The sequence below is a fragment of the Polyodon spathula genome, chromosome 5 (genome assembly GCF_017654505.1).
Source record: "Polyodon spathula isolate WHYD16114869_AA chromosome 5, ASM1765450v1, whole genome shotgun sequence".
NCBI lineage: Eukaryota > Metazoa > Chordata > Actinopteri > Acipenseriformes > Polyodontidae > Polyodon > Polyodon spathula.
This window is the reverse complement of record NC_054538.1, coordinates 18876861-18895862: the sequence shown is the minus strand read 5'-3', so window position 1 is coordinate 18895862 and position 19002 is coordinate 18876861. Positions and strand designations below refer to the sequence as shown.

Below are 19002 nucleotides of genomic sequence, written 5' to 3'. Positions count from 1 at the left end.
CTTAATTGACTATTTCCATAGTAAAATTATAAACATCAAAAATCAAATTTCACAGATGTCCTTAATAAGTTTAAATGATATAACCATGCATATTAAACCTAGTACCTGTATTCTTGATCCTATTCCAACTAAATTATTGAAAGAAATGTTTGGCTCTCTTAATACCTATATTCTTAATTATTAATGGTTCACTTTCTTCTGGGCTAGTTCCATCGGCTCTTAAGGTAGCTGTCATAAAGCCAATGATCAAGAAACATAACTTGGATCCAACAATTTTACATAATTATAGGCCTATTTCAAATCTTCCTTTTCTTGCAAATCAACTGCATCAATTTGACACAAAACAACATCAATGAAAAATTTCTGTCTGGTCTTCGCAATGCACATAGTACTGAGACAACTCTTGTTAGAGTATTTATTGGCATAGACTCTGGTAATTTATCAGTTTTAATTTTAGTAGATCTAAGTGCTGCTTTTGATACCGTAGATCACTCTTATCTTAATCAATCGCCTGCAAAATCTTGTGGGTTTATCTGGAGTTGTTTTATCCTTGGTTCAAGTCTTATCTTTCTGATAGGTCTCAATTTGTTTTAATTGGTAATGAAAAATCTGCTTTGTCTTAATTAGTTTGTTGTGTTCCACAGGGTTCTATTTTAGTTCCTTTTTTACTTTCCATTGATATGCTCCCTTTGGGTGATATTATAAACAAACATGGAGAAAAATTCAATTTTTAATGCAGATGGCACCCAGCTGTATTTGTCCCTAATACCTGGTGATGCCTCTTTTGGGACCCATATAGTATCTTGTCTTACTGACTTTAAGGGCTGGATGTCTCAAAATGTCTTAATATTGAATGCAGCGAAAATGAGGTTTTGTTAGTGGGTTCATCAAACCAGCTAAATAAGCCTGAATCATTTGGACTGGATTTCAGCAGACAACTATATGAACCTGTACTAGAAATGAGAAATTTCACAAGAAAAAAAAAATTATAAAATCATCTTTTTATCATTTGAGAAATATTGCAAAACTTAGACCTATAGTTTCTACATCAGATGCTGAAAGACTAGTACATGCCTTTGTATCCTCCAAAATTGATTATTGCAATGCGTTTTTTTCTGGCATCCCAAAATGTTTATTGTCTTGTTTGCAACTGGTTCAAAATGCTGCTGCTAGACTCTTGACTAAAACCAGAAAAAGGGAACATATCACCCAAGTGTTGGCTTCTTTGTGATGTTTTCCTGTAAATTTTAGAGTTGATTTTAAAATACTGTTAATAATTTATAAGGCCCTAAATAACTTGGCACCAGCCTATTTAGAACTGCTTACCCTATATATCCCCAATCGCAACCTTAGTGGTTTGCAGAAGTATTCACCCCCCTGCAAAGTTTTCACATTTTGTTGAATTACAAATAATGTGTGCACAGTTTTTCAAATTTACTTTTTTTATGAAAAGCTGTAGTGGTTAAACTGAACACTGTTTTATGAGGAGGAAGTTAAATGTTAGCAAAAGAACTTGGCCAATTCACGACCACCTCTCTGTGTGGTCAGTCCACATTCCGCCTCCTCTGGGAAGGGACATAACCGGCGTCAGGAGCAGGGTGACGTAGATGGGGCATTGAGAGTTCAGGTTTGTGTCCGGGCAGCTCCAGCAAAAGGCAGTAAGCCCCGGCGAGTGTGCAGTGACGTCTGGTTTGCCAGGGGGAATGGAACGGGAGACCAGGCGAATGACTGCCAGGTGGTGCAGCAACCTCGAAACTTGGCCCAGCGACAAGAGGTCCAGACACAAAGGTCAGGTGTCTGTAAGCCCAGGTAGAGGGATCCAACTCCCAGGTGGCAGACTGTTGCACAGGGGTGGTGGTTGGGGCTGTGGTGGTGGTGATCTCTTCCTGTCCTCTTTCATTCCTGTATGAGGGGGAGGCAACTCTTCCCCCTTTGACTGTGGAGACAGAAGCCTCTCCTCCCTTCCGATTCTGTACACAGAAGGGGCTCCTCCCTTTTCCGATTCTGTACATGGAAGCGGCTTCTCCCCTTCCCATTCTGTACACGAAAGCTGCTCCTCCCCTTCCCATTCTGTACACGGAAGCGGCTCCTCCCCTTCCCATTCTGTACATGGAAGCGGCTCCTCCCCTTCTGATTCTGTACACAGAAGCGGCTCCTCCCCTTCCGATTCTGTACACTGAAACGGCTCCTCCCTTTCCGATTCTGTACATGGAAACTGCTCCTCCCTTTTCAATTCTGTACACGGAAGCAGCTCCTCCCTTTCTGATTCTGTACACTGAAGCAGCTCCTCCCTTTCCAATTCTGTACACGGAAGCGGCTCCTCCCTTTCTGATTCTGCACACTGAAGCAGCTCCTCCCTTTCCAATTCTGTACACAGAAGCGGCTCCTCCCTTTCTGATTCTGCACACTGAAGCAGCTCCTCCCTTTCCAATTCTGTACACGGAAGCGGCTCCTCCCTTTCCAATTCTGTACACGGAAGCGGCGTGTACAACTTTGGTTTCGGTGTGGCAACTCTGGTTCTAGCAAATGCAACACTGGCTGCGGTGGAGGCAGCAACTCTGATTCCAGGCAGGCAACACTGGTTCCGGCACAGGCAACTCTGGCAACAACAACTCTGGCTCCGGCAGCACCTTTTGGCTTCTTGCTTGCGCCTGCTGCAGAATGTATTGGAACTGCTACCCCTTCTGCACTGACTGCTGATGTATTTGGAGCTGCACCTAAATCACCCTCTTCAAAAGTACATCCACTAATCTTTTTTTTTTCTTTTTTCTTCCTGCCACTCTGTGCTGGATCAGTAGGGGGCTCTATCCTACTGCTGCCTCCATATGTGGCATAGTGGCAGGCAGTCAAGGCTGGTCAGTGGCAGAAATAGCAAACCTCAGACATATATCTTTTTTTTACATATAAAGTTTTAAGCACTTGCACTTGTATTAACTCACAAGTAAAAGGTTTAAACAAAACTCTTACATCAAACAAACTCTTATCACCAATAAACAAAACAGTACCCAAGCTACAGCTATCCTGTTGCAGGATGGGAAGCACTACCTGCTCTCAGTCTTTCTCTATAGGTGTTCTCTTACATTTCAAACATTTCATTTCCTTTTATATAAGGTGTGTCCAGGGGTGGTTGGACAAAATAAACCTGTTGCCACCTGGCCACATTCCACAACTTTCAGTTAACTAATAAAACAACTAAACAGTTATAAAATTAAACTTTTAATTAACAGACACACATTACTTTTTTTGCAGCTATGAACAATTGTCCCTCAGTGAGCATGTTATGTCAAATCAGTGGATAAGCAATATATTTAGCCACTAGAGATTGACCTGAGCTGTATGCATTATCTGTATACTGTGGAATTACAAAAAAATCACAACCAACAGTCTTTCATTTGTAGAGAATGGCTTATCCTGTTGATTGCACCCAGAATGCAGCCAATAGTTGTAGATCTTTTTAGCAAAGCAGCCTTTCTTTTGTCTGCATGAACAAGCACTGCAGTGCATCATTTTGCCTACATTACTCTATACTGTAGATCTCTTCCCTTTTCTCCATGCAGCAACAGCACCAGAGTTCCACAAAGCATTGGCTGCAGCTGCATGACTTGATTAGGAGACAGTCATCATTGTTTGTTCTATTAGTCACTGGCGTGAAATTGACAGTCCCTTAATTAATCTCAGTTAAAGGCTGCAGCAGCATGCAGAGCACTAGCTTAGAATCTTAGAATATTTCTCATGTAGTTATCTCTGCAGTGGCCAGAGCTACACAGATTATGACGGTAGTGATTTCAAACTAAGCACACCCAGTGGGAGGGCAGTCCTGTGGCTCCACCTTCATCATAAATTATATGATTTTATGAGGTGGATTTAGTATTGCAAGTGTCAGGTTTTGATTCATGACATCAGAATCAGAACATCTAATTATTGTATTTGTGGCTGAGCCTGTTTTAAAGCTTTGGTATAGTTTTTCTAAATGGATGGATTTTTTTCCTCTAGGATTTCAGTTCTTGGTCTAAATTTGTAAATATTTATGTGGAATTGTTGCAATCTAGGTGGAATTCTAGAGTGTTAATAATTCAGCAAATTACAAATTGGAACAGAAATGAAAACACCAGCCTGCTTATTAATTGACATATAGCACAGTGTGTGCGTAACAGAACACTAAAATCACAAGATAGAAAACCTTGCATCTCTTACAGCTTGTTAATCATCTGCAGCAGTATGTATTTCTCTTATGTGCTATACAAAAAGGTGCCACTGCAGTGCATGAAGGAACTGGTGTTACACTATAGTTAGATACAATGAACACTTTTCTTTGCTCGTAGTTGCTACTGTTAATATGTTGTCTCTGTACATTGCTTGGGAATGTATTCGTCAATATTCTGGTTAAAACAGAAACAAACTGGATGATTCAGCAACCGTTGGGCTCTGAATTAAAGGTTTGTTAGATAATCAATTTCTCAATATAATATTTTTGAGGGTAACACAATGCTGGAGGGGAATGTGTGTTGGATGCAGATCTGTAGAATCTGTAGAATTTGCAAATAACGACCAGTGTTACTTCACCATTACATGTCTTTCTTTGTTGGCATAAAAAAGCAGTGACTATGCAATAATCAGGAACTACAATTCCTTGTTCCCAGTCCATGTAGTCTCTCAGACCATGTGACACTGTTCCTTCTCCTTTTGGGAGTACAGTAAGTCCACCCGAAGATGGTCCATCCTGGTTAACTAGCAGGGCATGTACATAAAATGAGTAACAAAACAAAAAATAGTGACACACATTTTGTTGAGATAATTTGTCATTTTTGATAACTGAAGTGGAATTTGTCTTTATTCTGATAACAGCTTTAAGGCAATCAGACTTTACATTGCTCAGCCACTGGCTGCTATGTTTAAATGTAAGGAACTGTCCATGGTGCTGAAGTTAATTTGGTGGTATGAATCCATAGCACATTGTAAGCCAAGGTAAGCCAACTATAGAAAAAGTTTTCATTAATTTTAATTTCATGCTTGTTGTACATTAACTTTCCATTATGGTTGTGTTATAAAGTAAAACACAGTGAAATACTATGCATTTCCTCAGAAGTGTATTTCAAGACATTTTCACATGGATTTTTCTCTGTTGTTGTTTCATGGTATGTTCAGTGTCTCCTTCACACAGAGGATTAATATAATCTAACACAGCTTTTTCCATAGGCTTATGTTATGTTTCTACTTAGACTATTAGAGTACAATACCAGGCTAATTTAAACCACTGCATCCATCAAAGCATAATTAATATTGAAGATTGTTCCTAAAGCTGAAACCTTAGCCTGACTTGATTAATGTTCATTATAAGTTGACACAGTTTACAGGAATATGAATATAAATAGCCTGCACATAAAGGTTACAAAAGGTAGCCCTGCTGGAAAAAATAGTGACAATGGGGGTCGGAGCCTAGCATAATTAGGTTAGCTAGCTAAATAAAATGTATTTCAGAAATTTCTGTTCAATTATACAGGACCAGATAGTTTGTATGACATCCACCGCCTCTTCAACATAATTAATCTTCTTTCTGTTATAGACTTTAAAAGGTCAGCTAATGCCAATAAACATTTCAAAATCAACATTATCTCAGCATGCCAAGAGTGTAACACTATAGTCAAAGCTATTGTGGTAATGTGAGCACTTAAAGGCCTGTGTACATTATAGAACACATCACTGTAGTATGACTGGTTTGAGCTCTGTCAATGAAAATAGTTGTCACCCAGAACACTGGTAAAGATGACATCATTCATTCAGACTGTGTGATAGTTTTAAGCCAGTATTTGTTCATTTACTCAGTACACAGTGCTGTGTACTTTCCTGTCATATAAACTGCTGTATAGTACAGTACATGCTCATTATACTGTATATGGTTACTATTTTCAAGAAATAGAAGAACCACATGCAATTATAGCAAGTGCTACATTAAAGTATTAATTTCTCATGATTTGATCACATAGCATTGTCATTTTATTTTAAAATGTACTAGTATTTCCTATTTTAATAAGTATATCAAAATGTCAGCTTCTGAGGTTTTATTTATTAATAATATAATACAAATAGGATCTGACTCCCCACCCGTACTGTGAATTAAACCTGTTGTTCATAATTCTAAATTAAACCAGATGCAATTTAAAATAAATAAATACAAACAAACAAACAAAAAACATAAACTCCCCAAATCTGAACATCTTTTAATGTATAACTTTTAAGTGACAACTCTGTCTCAGTTTTATTTGCCTCAGCTAGGAAGCTGACCTGTTGCATATACTGACGTGTTGTATATAGCTATAATAACTGTGCTGGTATGCTAATTATTTTGCAAGCAGGAAAATTCCTTGAAAGTAAAGCATGCAAACTGATGGCTTTCTTTAGTACGACACCAGACACATATTATTATTATTATTATTATTATTATTATTATTATTATTATTATTATTATTATATGTATTTATTTGTTTGTTTAGTTAGTTATTTATTTTTAATTAGCACGAGAGGCTAATATACAATATATATTAAACAATATATTTTTTTTTGGTTATTTAATTTGCTATGATTATTATTTTTATTTTAAATAGCATGGCTAAGATCTGAAATGGCATGTCAAATTATTAAGTTAGCTGGGAAATGGATCTTTTTTATGTCTGTCAGGAATCAAATTAGTATATTATCTGACTTAAGCAAAAGAGGAGCACTTCAGTAAAAAACATGCTACTATAAAACGTTTAAACAAATGCTATTATCAAAAATCCAGTGCATGTTTGTCATGAAGTTCTTTAGTAACCAATAAATCAAGAAAAGCCTAGCATGGAGAATAGCCCTGCATTCAACAGCATTAAGGAAACAGAACTGCATGTTTCATCTCATTTCATCTTAATGTGTGCTTGGAATTAATAGGCATGCTTCGCGTCATTTGGCAGTGTCAGGTTGTGTGCTTTTCACATTGATCAAGCTCTGTGATGTCAGAATAAATCTGCTCTTTTTTCCTATTGCATTTGAAGCCATAAATCTAAAGGCGAACCAGCAGTGGTGGTTTCATACATGAAACGTGGTGCTTTCATACATGGTTGCAGTGCCTGTTAGATCTAAATCCATAGCACTTTTCACTTGTCTACATTGATCATTATTATATTTTGAGGACGTTAATGTTGATTTCATATGGCATCTTTGTATCCTGAAAGTGGCTGGTGTTTATAGGTCATAAGCTTACAAACCAAATTGTGTGTCAAATGGTGAGAGATTCCAATCCTACCAGGAACCTCTGTAATAGATAAGTAGCTGTGAAAGGTAAGAATGTATATCTGCTAAGAGAAAAATGTACACTGACAGCTTTTTAAAATGTTCTTATTTACTGTTTTAAAAATGATGCATTTGCACAGTAGTTTTGCAATTTCCCCATGGGTATGCTATGTATTTACCATAGTAGTTTACATGCTTTTACTACACTTTGCTATACTTTTACCACTGTAAACTTTATATAAATATAATGGATCTTTCAATATGATTATGACTTATGGGGGCTGTGTGATTGAGGCGTTTACTGGCATTGAATCATGCAGTATTATAAAGGAATACCAATTCATGTCCTACTGTTTCATGTTTGCTAGAATACCAAAACAATGGGGAATAAAATTATTTTGCTTTGGATTAACTACAGGTATAACTAGGAAACAAAGATCATTGCATCGTGTATTATTTGAATAACATCGGAACAGCTTATGCATTGTAAATAGGGCGTCTGATTTTTGGGTAATTTTTTTTTTCAAATGGGTGAATGCTTTTTTAAAAATCGGGTGGATTTATTTTTTATAACTAATCAAGAAAGAATAAATATTCAGGTAGAAATCGGGTTTTATTTATAAAGAAATAAACAAATGCTTAAGCATGAAGTGTTCACAACAAGTTGTCGTCAACAGTTTAAATCGTCAACGTATGTATATATCCACGCATTGGGGTATGCAAATCGGGTTGATCGTGTTAAATCGCGTAAAACCGAAAATTCAGACGCCCTAATTGTAATTAAACAATGCTATTTAGTTTTTATCTTGAAAATAGGACACAAAACATTATTTTGTGAACTATTCAAAACATGACACTGAAGAGAAACACAGAGCATCTAGACAGGGGCGCCTGTTCTTATGTTCTTAATAGTGGGGGGGCAAAGGAAAAGAAGAACTGCCGAGCGCAGAGAGGCGAATTGTAAACCTCATTTTTACTGTTCAATCTTTTTCAAGTTACGGTTTTTGTAATGGTAAACCCACAACATTGAACAGGTGTTTCAACATAAAATATATGATATTTACTAACTGAGCATTTATTAAGTACAAAGACAAGTAGCACCAAATGGCAGAACCAGTTCCAGTGGCATCTCTGCACAATGCTGTACAGAACCTATAATCCCAACATGCATCTTATTAAAGGGAAGTGCTGAACAAACAAACAATAACATGTACAACATGTAATAATATGGATTTCTGCATTGTGTGTTTCACAGATAGTGAAGGTTAGGTGGTAGAGTATTGATAAGATGCAATGCCTGATGCTGCAGCGTTTACAGGAATGGAGCGAAAACAAATGAAGCAGTACAGTCATCGATTCGATTTTGTGTACCCAATTAATTGATTGCTATTTGTCAGGCAGACACTGCGGTACTGTATGTTACATATGAAGAAAATGAAGCCATTGTACAGGTCAATATGCCAAACATGTTTTTCTATACCCCAGGCTAGTAACCCAAAATTACAGTATGAAATAGTTCCGCTACAGCTGCAGTTTTAATACATGCCATTAGGTTTGATATTAAAACCTAAGACTTTTATGGAAGGTATTTCCACATGGGCGGAAATCTGTCTACAGATTGAAATCATGTTGACAGATCAAATAATTAATGAATGAATCAATCATTAAATATATAATTACAGACAAAATGATTGAGTGTACATGTTGTGATGAATTGGGGTTTTAAACTGAATCGATGTTAATCAAAAGGGAATATAATCACCTTGTGTAATCTTCTTAATGAAATCAGGGAGGTGGGTCAGGATTACCAATCGGTTTATTTTCTGGGAAAATTGCCTCACGGCTGAGCAAGAGCGAGACAGAGGAGTGAAACTGTCCTTTCTCGCACATCTCAGGGAAATGACCCATCACACCGATCAGGCAAAACATAAATAAACCTTGACCATTCAGAAACTATGTTCGTGTCTCTCCTTGAGCCATCATTTTTTTCTTGTTCTTTTTTCTATCCCTGAATGACCGGGGCTCATTCATCTCCAGCAGACAGATTAGGAGAGAGAGACGTACATAATTTTACAGCTGTGCAATCACAATAGAAACTCATCCATGAACCCTTGCCTCACTGCCAGCGTTTGTGGAGAACTTTGAACTTTGAACTTTGCTTTAGAGCCAGAAGTAACAATCCTATGTACGGACAGGGGGATAGTTACAAGCAGTGTTTAATTTGTAAATAAAAAAGTACCAGATCTTATAATTAAAAAATGAGGACTAGCATTTCTGTTTTTTCACCTAATATGCTGTACAGTGGCTCCCATAAATGCTTCAAGTTCTCATATACTTGGAAATCAGTGTTTTGTGCCTTACTGTTGGTGGTAGCTGCATGCCCACCTTTACATAGACATGTTTAACGTGATTAATAACAGTGGCAGGCCGACAAATCTGATGAATAGGAGCTATGAGAGTTTTTGGCGTCTTGCAGGTTGGCGGGCAAAATAACTAGTGATTTTCCTACTGTTAGACATTGCATCCTAAAATGTATTGCTACTGTATACATTTCTCATTCATCTCATGCGACAGAAACATTTTTTTTTATTGTACGTTGTGTTTATATAGTTCTTTTTTACAACAACAAAAACAAAAAAAAAAACTTTTTTTATTCCATTCATCATTTAAAAACTGTTTCTCACCAGACAAAAAGGTACCAGATCTGGGATGGATCTAGCACAAATGAACCCCTGGTCTTGGTTTGTTTGGGCATCAGTTGCAGGTATGCCGGACAGTTTTTTAATGGAAGCATGGAAGCATGTTTGAATGCTTCCGATTGGATCAATTTAAAGACATTGATATTATATATATATATATATATATATATATATATATATATATATATATATATATATATATATAGACACACACACACACACACACAGGGTGATTTGAAAGAATGTTTACCATATGATGTATGATGCATTGATGTGGTAAACTTACTTTCTAATCACCCTGTATATATATAAAAATACAGTTTTGAACTTATTTTATTTTATTTTATACCTAAAATACAGGCATAGTTGAAACATCTCAGTCAAGTATTTAATTTGATTGCACTATACTGAACACTTCGTTAAGTCATGAATTGTTGTTGGAAATTTAAGGATTCATTTGCTGGCAGCCACAAACTGCATTTTGTAAAACTACAGATTTTACAGATTTATCGCTTTGCTCTTGAAGCCTACTTGTAAGCTGCTCTCAGACCCCTTTTGATAATTGCACCATTCATTCCCTTGTAGTCTGTTTCACCTTAACCACCCTCACCCCTCCTCCATAACACACACACAAAGAATGCTTTGACTTTGATCTAGTCTTCCCAATTACACTACCGTTATGTTACACCTTAACCCTCAATGGAGATTTCATCGAGACACTTGCAAACCTCCCATGTGGCCAGTTGTTATCTGAAACACATTCAATTGACCTGTTTTTATTTATGTAAGTAAGGAAAACAGCTTGTTGCCATTTTTCATGTATTGTACTTCAATTTAAGTTATTTTCTGTATTTGACACTGAAGGGATAATTTGCCTGCAGATGAAAGGAATCTCCCTTTAGCTTCTTTTTTTTTATTGTAGTTTTCATATTGGGCGGGCTGTATTCCTTATTTGTGTCTTCTTTTTGTGGGTGTGTCTCTTGTGCATCTTTTATTTCCCACATTGTTGTATTTATAAATTTAGATATGTATGCTAGTCTTGGTCTGTTATCTGGACAACAAATCAAGAGCACTGCCAGAGGAGAGACAAATATAAAGTAGTGACTCCATCGGTCGTGACTGTCTTGATGGAAGACAGTGTATTGTAGAGTTGTGGTTGAATCGCTTATAATTACAACACTCATTTTGTTATTCTCATTATCAATAAAGTATAATTAATACTTACATGTATTAAGCTTCTGTTACATTTAATTATGTAAGGCGGTCACTAGCAGCAAACAGCAGATTGAGGATAATGGCCAAGTTACCTTTTTTTCTGAAGGGAGTCGGTATGACTCTTTCAGTTGGTGGATAGGAGATCAGAAGGTGTTGGAATTGTCTTGGAGTGTGTCATAACTAACGTTATATGTATACTGAAAACATATCATTTAAAATAAGATGTGGCCCCTTAACTATTTCTTTTCATCTGTTCTTGTGAAATTGTCCATAAACCAATTTCCATCAAACAGTATGCATGTATATTTTTATTTTCTTTATTTATTTCTTTATTTTTCTCTGGCCAAAGCTTGATATAATGTTGAAACCATGTCTTTGAACTTACCTTTCATACTCAGTCATTTCCACTTGACATTTTTGCCTGCTATACATAGTTTACTGAGCACATAATTCAAACTCCCACTCCGACTCTGGTCTGCTTGTTATCCCCAAGCAAAAGTGCACCAACTCTCTGGAACTCTCTCCCAGCTTTGGTGCGTGATGCTCCCACCATCGCTCGCTTTAAATCAACTCTTAAGACCCACCTGTTCCCTCTTGCTTTCTATGCTCTTTAAGCCTAATATCTGCTATTAACTGCCGTGTTGCTGCTACTATTTCATGTATTATGTTACAATCGTGTGTTATCCACGTTTTTTTTTTAAACTGTATAGCATGTATTAGGCATTTCTCTGTATTTAAAGTATTATAGATTTTCTTGTTGTTACATCATCTTGTAAAGCGCTTTCTGATGGTGGTCCACTATGAAAGGCACAATATAAAATAAAAATTTATTGATTTATTGATTGATTGATATATTCAAATTCCTACTTAGAGCTGCTGTTAAACTCACTGCAGTTGCTGGTCCACTTGGTGTACATGATTATCACATTTCTCTACGGTAGAATACTGTATGCATGTAACATTATTTTCAATATTGAACAGCCTGTATGGCATTGTGCCCACCTGGTGTGGTGTAATTGAAGGAACACCACTTCAAACTTCAAAATACCAGCTGGACTGCATCTGATGCCAGCCAGTAATGGTTGTGGCACTTATCAACTCAGCTATGTGTTTCAACAAGCTGTTTTTCTCTTACAGGCTGACGAGGTTGTACTGCAGTGTTCTGCGACCATCCACAAAGAACAGCAGAAGCTCTGTCTGGCTGCAGAGGGCTTTGGCAACAGACTTTGCTTTCTGGAGTCCACCTCAAATTCCAAGGTAAGATCTGGAAATACTGTACAACTTCTGTGACTTCAAACCTTTGTGAAAAGAACGTTGCACCAAAGGTCTTGTTGTTGTTGCCAATTTTAAAAGTAAAATGATAGCCTTAGAATGTACACTTCATGAATCTAGTTATGTGTACTCGGCCTGGCCGGCATCACAGGACCAGTTTCAAAACCTGAAGAGAGAGTAACTTAGCCTGAACAGTACCAACACTTAACTGATATGAAAGAATGCCCTGGCTGGAATATAACAATATTTGCTATTAAAAAAAAAACGGAATAAAAGATAGTTATTGCATATGCGTCTATCATTGCCCGACTACACTCTGTTCACCTGACAAGCTTTTTTGAAAGACGTAGAAACAATGAATTCTGGACACAGTACTCAGCTGACTTAAAACAATGTTTAAAAATAAATAATTTAACACAACCCCCCCCCCCCCCCCCCATGCAAATTTTCTTGCATACATTGTATAATGAAAGTAAGTAGGGGGAGCAGCAATACTGAGTGACAATGACAACAAACAAAATGAAAAAACAAGGAGCCGGGTTCCCCAGACAGCTCACTGGGTGAGTTATACAGTCAGGGGGGAGTACGGGTTCCTGTTGCATTGGCTCTGGCTCTCCTGCAGATTAGGAAGGCAACATTGGCAGCGATGGAATCATCTTACACTACAGCGGCCCTACTGGCCAGACATCAATCCTAATGATATGTTCTGTGGTACCCTCTAGTCTCATCACTTCCTGTGGCAGTGTGCCCCACCCCTGCGTGTATTTGTGTGTTATATGTTGCGTGTGGTGTGTTAATGTTGGTGTATAGGTATTGGTGCATGGGATATAAAGTGATTTCAAATATAGAGTTGTATTTAGGCATGGGGATTGCACTTCATGCATTATTTATGTGTTGTGCACAGTAATGTGCACATGAGCACAGCATATTAGTTAGCGAATATTTAGTGATTACCTGATAGCTTTGCTATGGAAACTTTTTCTTTTGATTCACCAAGTCCCTGCTTTCATGGAGTTTGGTATTTTCAAGAATAACAAATTAAAGGGATTACTGATGATGATGATGATGATGATGCAGAGGAGTTGGTTAATTAAACCAAGTTTGCATTTCATTCCTTTTCCAACTGTTTTAGTGAGGGATTAGTCTTGAGATTATTAGTCTACTGTTTCACCCAAGAGAATGATTATAATCACTCCTGATTTAAATAATTAGCATGGGCTTTAAAAAAATAATTGAAAACATTCCCTAACACAGTCTGTGAAGCGAATAGGGCCTGATGACCCTAAACCAATGTGAATGTGACTGGGAAAGATTTACACATTACACTTCATTTTTCTGGCTACTATGAGTACTCTTATTGTAATGATGAAACATGTTAATTAAATTTCCTTTATATGGTTTTACCATATGCATTGGAAGAGTGTTTAATGCGTTCTCAGCTCTGTGAGATACCTGGTTATAGAGTGGAGGAGAAAAGGAAAACCTTAGGAGAGCCGCTGAACTACAGTAACTCTTTCCCGTCAGAAACCTTGGAAATAAAATTAAAAAGTCAGCCTGGTATGGTTTGGCCACTCTCTGGGGGATACAAAAATACACGTCTAAGTGTTAAACAACCCAAGGCTAATGTAGGCTTCTTTAGTAATACATGTACTTGATGGCTGATATATCCCTTTGAAACTTGCACCAAATAAAACTGCTGTAATTAACAGTCAAAGTTGTGGCCTTGCCTTTGATTGTTCAATTTGCTGTGTCCCTCATTATTTCAAATTCAGTTTTTGATTTGAGTGATTTTAGTCTTGTAATGTGTGTGTGTGTGTGTCTTTAGGAACTGACTAGTCCATGGTTAAGGGAGAGTAGGTACGGTAGTGCGACAACAGAGCAAATCAGAAGACCAACCTTAGCTTAAAATCACTTGAAAATAATTGGATGTAATTAAAAGCCAGACAAAGTTTATTTAAATTATATCATTCCCATTGACTCATATGGTCTTATTTAGCAATCAAGTGCAAGGCCAAAGGTGAGTTTTCTGAAAGGGATAAAACCATTTTAACTTAAAAAATAAAAATAAAAAAAAAATAGTAAGAAGAAGCTAGGATTAGTCAAATTATTGTTCAATTGATCAATTCTTTGCTAGGTTTATATTGTTAAGACAGTTTTACTCCTTTCTGAAAGTGTGTTTTTACCCTTGCATTTTCTGCTAAACATGACCCAAAACATTTTAAAGAGACCCCCCCCCCCCCCACCCTCCCCCAGCACCTCTTTAGGCAGATCCTGTATCGATCCTTCACCGTTTTAGCCATTATACAATATATATTATAGCAATTTCCATTAGGCTGAATGATTTGGTTCTGAGCCTCCCACCCCAAATAACAATTCTGACATTTCACTGTTAGACATGGAACCTGGGAGAAAGGGTTTAAAAGAGCCGCTGAATAGCCCTGGGTTCAGTTGCACAATTTCTGACACTGCTTCACAGGTATACAGGGATTCTATTTAAAAGGGACCCTACACAGTGACTTTAATATCTACTTTTTTAGCAACTAGTACTGCACATGTCTCGTTGAAGACAGAAGCGTGTTGCTAAGACATATGAAATACTATGATAACACCAAACAGTGTTAATGCAGGTAGCCGAGAGCACGTTATTAATGAAATCTGGTGTGTTGTTTTTTTTTTTTGCAGAATGTCCCTCCAGATCTCTCGATCTGCACCTTTGTGCTGGAGCAGTCTCTCTCCGTGCGGGCCCTTCAGGAGATGCTGGCCAACACTGAAGAGAAGGCAGAAGGGGCAAGTAACCAAATGCCCATTGCACTTAATCAGCAAGAGACACATGGATTTATCTGACTCCAGATTAGCTGACATAGGCAGAGATAACGAATTCCCGTCACCTGCAGGCTCTTCCCTAGGAGAAGTGTGTTTTACTAAGCAGGGAATGTGGAGTAAATGCTTATGGGTGTTATCTTTCAGCTGAAAAAAAAATAAAAAATCCACTTGGTTCCCACATATAAAACATTATATATTTAAACATAACTTCCAAACACTAAACCAAACCTTAAGGGGTTGATTTGATCTGCCCATACCCCATAGCTCCAAGATTGACCTTGAATTGAATCTCACGTATACGTTTTATTTTGCGGGTTGTACAATGACTGTTGCAGGGCTCCAGGTTTGAATATCAATTTGCGTGACTACCCAAAATGTGGGTCACTTGGGTCATCTGATACCCCTTTTTAGTACAGCATCTCCTAAATTATAAACTGTTTTTATTTCAATTGACAAGTCATTTTTGATCTGTGTACAGACATGCATCTTGGCTCATTTTTGTTAACATGGTTGGAGTGCTTTTCTATATAGTCTCTTAAAGGGCTATTCAGCATTCTATATAATGTAAACTGTACAGAAAACTGTGGTTTATAATTGCTGTCATAGACAGTGCTCTGCAGCATAATAAAGTAATGATACCTCGGTAACTACCGTACAGAAGTATTTCAGTTGACCAGCTGCGGAATTATGTCAGTAGAGCGCAATGACATGCAGTATAAAGATCTTTAAGACACACATTGAGACGTTTTCTTCTTCTGCAATTGCACATGTCACCACAAGTAAATCATAATTATCTGACAGAAAAATTGCACGTTAATTTAGGCACTTAAATGTTCATTCTTCTTCTCTGCTCATTACTCCCACAGGAAATTTGTTGAATTAAGCCAATACATCAATTAATGTATGAGTCAATAAGCCAATCATCCCTAGTCTGGTGGGAGTTGAAACCGTTTAAGATGCCTCTTGAGGTTGTACAGTGGTTGGACAAAAAATTTGAAACACGGAGAAGATACAAACTCAGTTTTGTGATTTTTCAAATTTTTGTAAGCAAATGACATTTCTGACATGAACCTAGACTTTCACAGAGGGCTGATAGTGTGGGCACTTTGTTTGGCAGTGGCTTATGTATCTAAGACTTCTTAAACTTTATATCAACAAAGTGATAACTTCATGGGCCATTCTGGAGAATTGACTCTGTAGCTTTCTAGTCCACACTTCCCTGAAGGAACTAGAGACAGTTGCCATTGAAGATTGGTCATTTACCCCTTCAGACCAATTGAAACACCTCCTAGACCCCAGACCCAACGTGACGGCTGCCAATGATGGCCCTGCAGTATATGTTATTGACAACGATAACACTATCTTGTTTGGGAGTGGCAATTCCTTTAGTATGAGTAAGGGTTTCTGTTGGTCCTGACCGGAAGGCATCACTGTATGCATTTTGTTAGTCAGTGGTTACTACCATAGAAAACTAAGTTCCTTTAAGCATTTAATACATATCAGATGGAAATTACTTCTAATCAGTTCAGACTTGAGCTGGAGTTGACCCGATAGGCTTGAGGTATTTGAAATCATTGCTAATCCACATCCCTACCCATTCTCTGTTTAAATAATTATATAAGCATCAACCAAAGAAGCAAGAAACAAGCAAACATTATATTTGACTAAATTTGAGCTGTGAGATAAAAGTATATGCTTGGCAAATTAAAGAATTACATGGGTTGATAACTGTTATTATTAATTTCTGCCTGTGGCAAATGATCTGTGTAAACAGTTTTGCTCTCCGCTATCATAGCACATTGTGCTATTTCAAAATCCTTATGTGTTTTAGGTAAACTTCTGTCTATGTCATTTAAATGTAATTAAAGCATGAGCCTAAATGAATGAGATGCTGAAAAACAAAACTGCATCTATCATGAAAAAAGAATTGCTATTCAAGCTATTTGGTCAATTGAATGTTATTAAGTGAGGTTAATTAAACACACTGTAAGAGTTTTACCACATACCTAAGTACTAGATCAGCAATAAAAAAATATCTGAAGGGTGTTCCTTGAGGGTCAGTGATGCCGTCCCTTGATACTGTGAGCTTCTGCTGTGGGCACACTGGAATCTTCTCTCACTGCGGACAATTCACCTGCCCGGGGTGAGGGAATTGGCGGTGGATCTGTCAAGGGGAGTCCCCAACAGCTCAGTGGTGGTGAGCCTCATCTGGGAAAGGCAGAGATAGACCTCTTTGCCTCCCAGGAATCAACCCACTTCCCCCGTTGGTTCTCCATAATAGGAGGCGGGGAACCGCTGGGAATAGATGTCTTGGCACACCAGTGGCAGAGGCAGCTATTTGTGACAACAATGGTATAGAGTGGTCCAGGGTGGGTACTGGCTTATAGCGACATCTCCCAGATTAGTCAGCCGTCTACAAATGACAAATAGCACAGGTTACCAGACAGACAAGTAACAAACAAAAACTCACGGTTTTCAACACAGTACTCCTTGTAGGTTGATACGTAAACATAACACAAGGAAGAGATTGCTTGGCCACATCCCCTGATATACCTTCAGTCATGCCCCCTTTGGTAGCGAGTGCAATCATGTATCCTCTAATCCATGACTGACACAACGCCGACCGCATTAAAGCGATGACTTCTGTTATTGTGGCTGCGCTCCCTTTCTGGATGGCCGACTTCTGACTGACCCTGGAATGAACTGTCAACCCATCTAGTCTGGGGCACACTGTTCCTATTATACAGCGCCCTCACAAGTTGGGAGGGAAATTGTTGACATGGATTCATTCGCTCTCTGTTACACAGTTATACTGCAATTTTTGACAAGGGGAAATTTCACTCCATATTAAAGGTCTATCTGGCAGCTATTTCAGCTTGTCACGTCAAGATTGAGTCTCTTCAGGAGCTCACTTCTGATTTTTGAAAGGGGCTCGGCAGGTTTGGCTGCCTATGAAGGATATTACTCCTCAATGGAGGCTAAACATAGTGCTTAATGCACTCATGAAACCTCTGTTTGAGCCTGTGACAGGGTCTTCCTCAGGTCACACGTGTGGGTAGCCGCTGTTCAAGCATACAGAGAGACAGAGGTGGTGTTGAAACGCCGGCACAGGCACGCAGGATTTATTAACAAAAACATAAAACGAAAGTAAAATAAAGGCGGTCATGTGACATTACCAGCGATGGTAACGCACAGAGGACAAATACAGCAAACTGTACAAAAAGTGCAAAATAAAACACAATACCCCAAACTATAACTCAAAAGGTGCCGTGAAAACGGCAGGCCTTGCAGCAGCCCCGAGCAATCTCCCGTGGATGTTTTTAAACTGACGGACACTCGGTCGAGACCCGCCCACCTGCTGATTGAGGACCAGCACAGCCAATCACTTGCTGCCCTTCCCTCAACCAAGCATAGCAGGCAGCAAGTCTCAATCGAGCGCCCGTCTGTAAACAATAATACAATCAAACTAATCAAGTCCCAAAACGACACAAAATAAACCCATTCCCACATATAAACCACACCAACACTAATTTAACACTGTGCAGGGCAATCACACTGCCACAGAGCCCTTGCATTCAACTGAGCTGAAACAGTATCTCTTAAAGCACCTTTCTTGCTTTGCTATTACCTCCACAAAGCAGGTGAGTGAGATGCATGCGTTCTCTATCGCGAAAGCCTGCTTAAATTTTACAGAGGCCATCACCAATCCTGCTTTTCTTCCAAAGACTAT

General features: G+C 38.2%; 1 protein-coding gene across 1 annotated transcript in view; it reads left to right on the top strand.

Annotated features, from left to right (window-relative positions):
- Window positions 1-19002, top strand: part of LOC121315498 (ryanodine receptor 2-like) — a 247360-nt gene that overhangs the window by 71860 nt on the left and 156498 nt on the right. Inside the window, exons 2-3 of the mRNA XM_041249629.1 lie at window positions 12315-12434; window positions 15132-15236. Coding sequence (XP_041105563.1) covers window positions 12315-12434; window positions 15132-15236 — 225 coding nt within the window. The remainder of the gene's footprint in view (window positions 1-12314; window positions 12435-15131; window positions 15237-19002) is intronic.